General features: G+C 48.6%; 1 protein-coding gene across 1 annotated transcript in view; it reads left to right on the forward strand.

The window, feature by feature from the left end:
* Positions 1 to 8,600, forward strand: part of nup160 (nucleoporin 160) — a 31,491-nt gene that overhangs the window by 13,798 nt on the left and 9,093 nt on the right. The window contains exons 22-31 of the mRNA XM_061676418.1: positions 1,380 to 1,475; positions 4,153 to 4,247; positions 4,324 to 4,420; positions 4,499 to 4,604; positions 5,144 to 5,298; positions 5,384 to 5,444; positions 5,909 to 6,025; positions 6,111 to 6,234; positions 7,374 to 7,475; positions 7,564 to 7,705. Of these exons, the coding sequence (XP_061532402.1) occupies positions 1,380 to 1,475; positions 4,153 to 4,247; positions 4,324 to 4,420; positions 4,499 to 4,604; positions 5,144 to 5,298; positions 5,384 to 5,444; positions 5,909 to 6,025; positions 6,111 to 6,234; positions 7,374 to 7,475; positions 7,564 to 7,705 (1,095 nt within the window). The remainder of the gene's footprint in view (positions 1 to 1,379; positions 1,476 to 4,152; positions 4,248 to 4,323; positions 4,421 to 4,498; positions 4,605 to 5,143; positions 5,299 to 5,383; positions 5,445 to 5,908; positions 6,026 to 6,110; positions 6,235 to 7,373; positions 7,476 to 7,563; positions 7,706 to 8,600) is intronic.

The raw sequence follows: 8,600 nt of genomic DNA on the forward strand, positions 1-8,600 counted from the left end.
ATTTCGACGTACAGGCGCACCCGACTGAACTCGGCATCGTCAAAGCGTACGTTGGAGCCGATCGGACAGCGACGACGACGAGCGGCCAAGTAGCAGCCGTACAACAGAAAAAGGGAGTGGCCGCTGGCTCCATGTGACGCTATGTCAAAAGCATGTCTTTGAAATATTTTTTAACACGACTACACGCATTATATATTCATATATGTTTCAGTGACACGCCACAAGCTTTTACATAGGATGCAGTTTTCCTATATATTGTGCGCACCTCGCTCGAGTAGCGATATAACACGCCGCACACAAAGTCTTTGCCGTGTGTCTGTTGGCTTGTCATCTCGGCAAAAGTACAGACGACAGTACTGAGAAGTACTGAGTGGGTCTTTTTTCCCACTGCCCAGTGCATAGTAACTATAATAGAATCGTAAGTATATACAAGGAAATGCTCACCTCTTGTATAGCCGCTTCGCCGCTGCGAGATTTAGTTCTCTTGCTGGCGGCGGAGGTCCCGACGGCCGTAGGAAAAACAGTCTGCCCCGCAGCCGGATTCGGCCTCTCCCTAACCACACCTATGTATCCAATGCTTTCTCAAAACACACCGGTTCGAAGTGATCGGCACAGTTTGGAATGCTTGGTAGGGAAGCCGTAGCTGAGCACGTTTCTTCCCCTGTCGAGTGTCTTTCACTATCCACTGGTCTTGTCTGAACCATTTGTACAACCCAATGCCACAATAAACCATCGTGACATCGTTCAATCACACGACGACAAATCTACAAGGACGGGAACAATCGCACCCAACGCCGAATGAACAGGATGTTTGGCTCGCGTGACGTCACAGCGCCGGAAAGAGACGACGACCTGAAAGCGCGGGAAAAAGCAGAAGGCGCATTCTGCATCATATTTATCGATTTAACTGCTGTATATCTTCCATGTAATCACTTTGAAATGGCAGTGATGGTTTGTAAAGAGGTTCGGAAGTTATCAAGAAATGTTTTTAAATCTTTGTCCTCTGACCTTTTAAGCACAAGATGACAAAGTTGTGTTCCTAAAACTGCTTAAATGGTCGCCATACTTGAATGTCACTTGAGGCATTCAAGTAGGAGCATTTTTTTTTTAATTTTTTTATTATTATTATTTGCGATTTACCACATTCCTTGAAAAGTGGTTGTACTACCACATATTTGGCCACTGGGTATTTTTGTTTTATTTATTTTGACAAAATATGTATTTTATGAATAAATGAAAAACATACATAATTTAAAGGCAAAAATACTATATCAGGATATATGTAGTTATTGGGATATAAAATTGTGTCCAAATTGCACAGATGTAGTTTGTGCTAATGCTAACAGACTGTGTGTGTGTGTGTGTGTTTTTGTTGTCAGGTGCTGCGTCTGCTGGAGGATGTCTGTCTACCGGAACTTGTAATCCAGTTAGCGACGTTAGCGTTAGTGGAGGCTGTCAATGATCTCAGCAGTCAGGTGATCGCACACACGTACTGACGCAGGATGGACACAATGATTGCAGGGGATCAGGATGAACTTTCTTGTCCCAGAGGGACGTTTACTTTGAACGCTACAGCTTAATGGGTCATACAGGGGACAAGTCCAAGTGTAAACTCTGAAGACAATAGAGCAGGGATCTTCCATTCAAATTGGGAGGGCTCCGCTCGCACGGGTTTCTCAAGGCAACGGTCCGAATCTAAAAATGAAAATGTCTCTCTCCAAACTGTCAGACAATACTGAAATGGCAACAGGCACATTTCCTTTTCACATTTATTTGTGGTTTTGCTTTGCATGAAAAAAGTTATATCCGTCTGTACCGTAAATGAAAGTCTTTTGATTCTACAACCCCAATTCCAATGAAGTTGGGACGTTTTGTTAAAGATAAATAAAAACAGAATACAATGATTTGCAAATCATGTTCGACCTTATTTGATTGAATACACTACAAAGAAAAGAGATTTAATTTTCAAACTGATAAACTTGATTGTTTTTAGCAAATAATCATGAACTGAATTTTATGGCTGCAACACGTTCCAAAAAAGCTGGGGAGAGGGTCGTGTTTACCACGGTGTTACATCACCTTTTCTTTGAACAACATACTATAAACGTTTGGGAACTGAGGACACTCATTGTTGAAGCTTTGTAGATGGAATTCTCTCCCATTCTCGCTCGATGTACAGCTTCAGCCGCTCAACGGTCCGGGCGGGGTCTCTGTTGTCATATTTTACGCTTCATAACGCGCCACACATTTTCAATGGGAGACAGGTCTGGACTGCAGGCAGGCCAGTCGAGTACCCGCACTCTTTTACTACGAAGCCACGCTGTTTTAACACGTACAGAATGTGGGTTGGCATTGTTTTGCTGAAATAAGAAGGGGCGTCCATGAAAAAGATCTTGCTTGGATGGCAGCATATTTTTCTCCAAAACCTGTATGTACCTTTCAGCATTAATGGCATTAATGTATTCCCAAAATGCAGAAATATAAAGTGATTTTGAAATATCCATTTTCTGAACGGCTTCTCCTGACGAGGGTCGCGGGCGTGCTGGAGCCCATCCCAGCTATCTTCGGGCGAGTAGCGAGGTACACCCTGAACTGGTCGTCAGCCAATCGCAGGGCAGACATGGAAACAAACAACCATTGGCACTCACATTCAGACCTACGGGCAATTTAGAGTCTTCAATCAACCTGCCACGCGTGTTTTTGGGATGTGGGAGGAAAGCGGAGTGCCCGGAGAAAACCCACGTGGGCAGGGGGAGAACATGCAAACTCCGGATTTGAACCCGCAGCCTCAGAACTGTGAGGCCAATGTGCTAACCAGCCCTCCACTGTGCCACCAGCTTTTTAAATAAACAGTTCATATTTATATAAAAAGATAAACAAGAACTACATTATCCAGTAAGCTGACACAGACAAAGATGCCAATGCTACAGTTCAGTACAAATAGTGTTTTGATGCTGGTGGCAAACGTTTGAAGTGAAGCAGCACGGGCATCACTGAAGATGCAAATTAAGCCATTATAATGTTCAAGTCAATCATGGGTCAATTTTTGCACATTTCAGGCAAAACGATGAGTTGTTTACCTTGGAGTGACGTCTCAGCAGCTGCATTGACACGTTCTTTTACGAGTACCCAAACATCACTACGTGCTCGTTATCGTTGCCCCAAAATCCACGCTGTCCGGAGCCGACGTTCATTTGCCCCGACGCCGTCCCGGGCTCTCGGTTCGCTTATTTTAAGTGTTTCGCTTAATGTTCCCGCTTTTTATAAAATCCACCGTCTTGCCACATATGAGACGTAATGATTTTGAGCTGGATTCCGGAAGATTCATTGAAAAAACCCTGTTTTCCAAGTCAACTTTCCAAACTTTAGAAAAAGCCCTCAAATCTCTTCCGGGAACAAATACATAAATAAATGAAACAAAACCGTTTGATTGGTTTGTTATGGTCACGTGATCACAACGAGGGCTAGCGTAGGATGGGAGATACGTCGCTGCGTGCACATTCAACTCAAGTCAGCTTGATTTATGGAGCACCACAACTGCAGAATGACAGTTTCACATCAGACAACTGAAACAATAAATGAATAGCAACGTTAAAAATGAGAAAATACCAAAACAGTACAGCATCTCATGCTGAGTCAAATGCCAAAGATGAATTATGGTGACAGTAGCCTATGAGAGAAAAAACACTTTTTATTTAACAGCAATTGATCGTGGGTCAGGCGGCACGGTGACCGACCGGTTAGCACCGGTTGCTGGTCCCAAATCCGACCTCGCCTGTGTGGCGTTTGCATGTTGTCCCCGTACCCGTGCCTGCGGGGATTTTCTTCGGGTACTCCGGTTGCCTCCCACATCCCAGAAACATGGGTTGATTTGAAGACTCTAAATTGCCCGTAGGTGTGGGTGTGACTTATGTGCCCTCCGATTGGCTGGCGACCAGTCCAGGGTGTACCCCGCCTCTCACCCGGAGTTGGCCGGGATAGGCGCCAGTACACCCGCGACCCGCGTGAGGAGAAGGGGTGTAGAAAATGGCTGGATGGATGACCGTGGGTCCGCAAGAGAGCGACGAGGCCTTGACTCGGTCCCGACCCGGCCCGCCATCTGACGATGGGCAACTGGAACTCGATGAGAGCACGAATGTACTTTGTATGCAGGCGGCCTTGTGGACCAGAATCTTCAAGCATCATCTGGACCTCGGGCACAACACTGAAGCTTACCAGGCTTTGATCCAGAACCCAGACTCCAGCATGTAAGTACGCACACGCGTGACACACACGCGTGCATGTTCTATGTGTGTGTGTGTGTGTGTGTGTGTGTGTCTCCAGGCAGTTGGACTGTCTTCGGCAGCTGGTCGTGGTTCTGTGCGAACGAGCTCAGCTTCACGACCTGGTCCGCTTTCCTTACGTCAACCTGCACGACGAGGTCAGACCGAACGAAAACGCCTATAAAATCCAGCGGGAGGTCAAGTGACCGCTAGCCCCGCCCCTTCTCTCTCGTCAGGTGGTCGCAATCATCGAATCGCGGGCGAGAGGCGTGGACCTTCTCACGCACAACTACTACGAACTCCTTTACACCTTTCACATCTGCAGACACAACTACAGGAAAGGTACGCACACGACCAAGCAAATTATACTTTGGCTCAAGTGTCTTGATGAGATTTGAGAGTCCTGGCTAATCGCGGACACGTCTCGGGTCAGGTTTTGTGATTTTGTTCCATTTCGGGCAAAATTTGCTCGGGTGCTAGTTCTGTTGCCGTTTTCGGGGCGTAGAGGAGAGGTGGAAATGCTTGAGTTTGAGGCATTCTTCGTTTTGTAGTGGGCGGGATTTCAGATGGTGACACCAATTTGTGCTACTGCTCCCTTCTGGTGGCAGAACGGTTTTGCAGCATATTTTGCAGATGACCGCCATTTGTTGGGGGATTCCTATTGTGAAAGGGTGAAAGAAGAAAACATTACATGAGGATTATTACCTGATGTTTGTTTCATACATCTTACGTGGAACAACCCGCGATATATTGAGTATATTGGTTATATCCCGCACCGCTACGCACGCACACATACTAAAGGTGTGTGTGTGTGTGTGTGTGTGTGTGTGTGTGTGTGTGTGTGTGTGTGTGCGTGCGTGCGTGTGTGTGTGTGTGTGTAGCGGGCACGGTGATGTTGGAGCTGGCTCTGCGTTTGAGTCGTGAGGTGGGTTCCGTACGCAGCTTGAAGAAGCAGGTCAACTGCTTCCTAGCCGCCATCAACTGTATGCGCCTCATCAGACCCGAGTACGCGTGGATGGTTCTACCCGTTCCAGAGGTGCACGCTCGCACGCACGCACGCACGCACGCTACACGCGCTGCACACGCTCACTCACCAAATGTTTGTTTTTCCCTTACTGCAGTCCGAGCGTCCGGGAACGTCTCCCAAACGAAATTCGGACGGAGAGTTTGTGCCCCCCCCAGGTCAGAGTTCACAGCTGCTGATCAATCCCAAACGGGCGTCGCAACAATTCATCTTGAGAGATGTGAATCGCTTCCACTTTTGAGACGTACAGTAAAAACGTAAAACACAGTACGAAGAGTCACTGATCAATAAGGTTACCAGTAATGTGGCAATGCTAACATGTTTTGTTTTTAATTGTATTCATTCCAATTTTTTACACTTGTGTCAATGATGCCGAGTCCTCTAGCGATTTCGAGCAGTTTGAAATGACTAACCGAGCGCTAATCTGGCACAGATACAGATGGTAGTTCAACGGAACTGTTAGGCAGGATTGTTAGGGGGAAGAAAACAAAATTGGCTCGAGGAGTTGAGTGCCAGTCGACCAGGAAACGAAAGCGACGATGTCGTCAATTGGTGTGCTGCGGTCACATGATTTTCCCGCCGGCGTTGATGGTGGCGCGTGATGTCACGTCCTGTGTGTCAGTGAAGCGTCAGGTGGAAATTTTGGAGCTGGGCGACCTGGAGAAAGAATTCACGATGGCCGAGTGTCGACTGGCGCTGGCGCGACATCGGCCGCGGGCCGCCGCCGCCGCCGTCGCAGGTAGGCGGCCGTCCCCGTCCGCTCGGGCTTCGTTCGTTTTCCGCCCGGCGTTAATCGTCGCCGTCGTCTGCCCCGTTGTGTTGAGGCGCCGCGGACCCGCGTGAGCTGCTGCGCCTCCTGCTGGACGCCGCCCTCTTCACGTGCGCCCGGCGGCTCTGCGACGTCTTCGAGCTGCCGCCGGGATCCCTGTTCGATGCCCTGACCTTCAGGTGAGCTTCCGATCTTAACGAGGCGCGTGACGGTTGATGCTTTTAAAAGGAGGCTCAAGACTGATGTCGTCTTTTATTGATTTCGACCTGTATTTCCCTTTATTATTTGGATCCTATCTTATTGTATTTCTTCTTGTCCTCAGTTTATTTTGACTCTCCTGTCATCTTTTAGTTTTTGATTTTTCTCCCTTTTGAACTCCAGCGTCTCGTCACGGGAGCCTCCGCGCCGCGAGTTGCGTTCAGTCTGCCCGCGGTTACCGTGACTTAGTAAAGTAACTTAGTGACTTTACTCGTCATTTGATTTGGATTCAGCAGATGCCGACAACGCAACATAGAAATGACAACCGGTTTTGCCAGTACTTGAACTTTGACGGCTTTTTGGCTCGTTCTCTTCTCAGCGATTCCTAACGACAAGGCACACAACGAAGAACTGTACGTTACGAAACGATGGCAAAATCTATTGAAACTGAGCCGTGAGGCATTCTGGGAGGTCGCGTGTTCTCCCGTTGCGGGCAAGTCTCGAAACTCGTTCTATTAGATGCCTCGTGTTCCTCTCTACTGCAACCTAGTGGCGACTGTCTCCGTCTGTCCAATTTGACTGGAAACGCGTTGCTCGGCCGGTCGAACTTCAAAGTAACTGTAATCCGATGACCACGACGCGCTACTTCAACGTTGGCGGCAACGCACAATGTGACGCCACCAGCCGTCGTAGACGTATCCAATTTCTATCCGCGTACGAAAGAGGCCTGGGTCGGATAGGAAAAAATCTGAATTGTGCTGTTGACATTGATGTGCAAAAATAGTCCGGTTGTGCGAGCCGCAGTGGGAACCGAGGCTGTGCTGACCCCCCCCCCCCCCCCCCCGTGTTACATTTCCTCAATTGTTCTTAGTTGTTTTTCCATTATTGACAATGATCTGCCACACATAAAAACGGTTTCCCCATTTGTTGATTCTATGAACAAAATAGCAGTCGGGGGTGTTCTCGTCGTATTTGCGTGCGGCGTCCTCATTTGCGCGTCCTTCTCCACGTCAACGCGTCCTCCTTATTTGAATTGTCTAAACACACTTGCGTTATAATGTAGGAAAAGCGCTATATGAATACTTTTGATGATAATGGGATGCGCGCTCTGTGCTGTCAGGTGCATCAAGCTCCAGTTCGGTGGAGAGGAGGCTCAAAACGAGGCGTGGCTGTGGTTGGCGGCCAATCAGCTGCCGTCCGTGGTCAACACCAAAGAGTCCAGGTTTCCTCCCGTCCCGTTTAGTCGACGTTCGCCGCGACCGAATGCCGCTCGACCGTTTGCTGACCTGGCGCGACGTGGTTTCTTCCAGCGCGGCGGACGAGGCCTGGCGTCTCCTGTCCTGGTTCCTTTCGGAGTTCCCGGCGTCCGGCGCCCTTCACCACCGCCGAGTTCTGGTCCAGCTGCTGTCGCACGGAGTGCCGCCGCCCGATTGGCTGCTCAAGTCCTACAAAGTGCGCCTCTCAAACCCGGCCGACATCGCGCGCACTTAATGCTCTGATCGGACGGCGGGATTTCAGCCCCGTTATTGGCCCGACAAAACTTCCCGTAGTGTGACATCGTCCTCCTCGAACCGACCGTTTGGCCTTCTTTTGTGTTCTTTCTGATTTCTTCCGTATCGAGGAGAACCCTCCCACGTTGCGCCTTTTGGGCTCTACTGAGCCTCGTCTCGTTTCTACTGACGCTCTGATAAAATGTCCGGGCGACGACTCGGAGAGGGAAAGAGACAAATGTGTGGCACTTTTCACACGTCACTCGTTTTTTCAGATTTGCAAAAAATATCAGCAGGGTTAAAAAAAATAAAGAGAGAAAGAAATGGCGAAGTTGTTTTGTCCAATATCGTACAACCCTAATACAGTGGCGTTAAAACGTATTGGCGCACTTCTCAAATTCTTATATTTTTGCATAATTAGCTCACTTTAATGTTAAAGATCATCCAACAAATGTAGATCAGAATCCTCTTTATTTGCCAAGTATGTCCAAAAAACACACAGGGAATTTGTCTCGAGTACGACAACAGTCCGTCGATTGACAGAGAACACTTTGGAGACATGAAGACATTGAGAGAAAAAAAAAGTCACTGACCAATAAAGGGTTGCTAGTTATCTGGGCCTTTTTGAGGACGGACTCGATGTCGATCGCCCACTTCAGGTCCTGGGAGTCTGTAATTCCCAGGAACTCGAAGGTCTCGACGGTTGACACAAGGCGGCTGGACAACGTGAGGGGCAGCTGTGGCGAAGGATGCCTCCTGAAGTCCACGATCATCTCTACAGTCTCGACCGTGTTCAGCTCCAAGTCGCGTCGGCCGAACCGCAGCGCCGGCCGCTCCGCTTCCTGTCGATACGCAGA

Source organism: Phycodurus eques, chromosome 5 (genome assembly GCF_024500275.1).
Source record: "Phycodurus eques isolate BA_2022a chromosome 5, UOR_Pequ_1.1, whole genome shotgun sequence".
Lineage (NCBI taxonomy): Eukaryota > Metazoa > Chordata > Actinopteri > Syngnathiformes > Syngnathidae > Phycodurus > Phycodurus eques.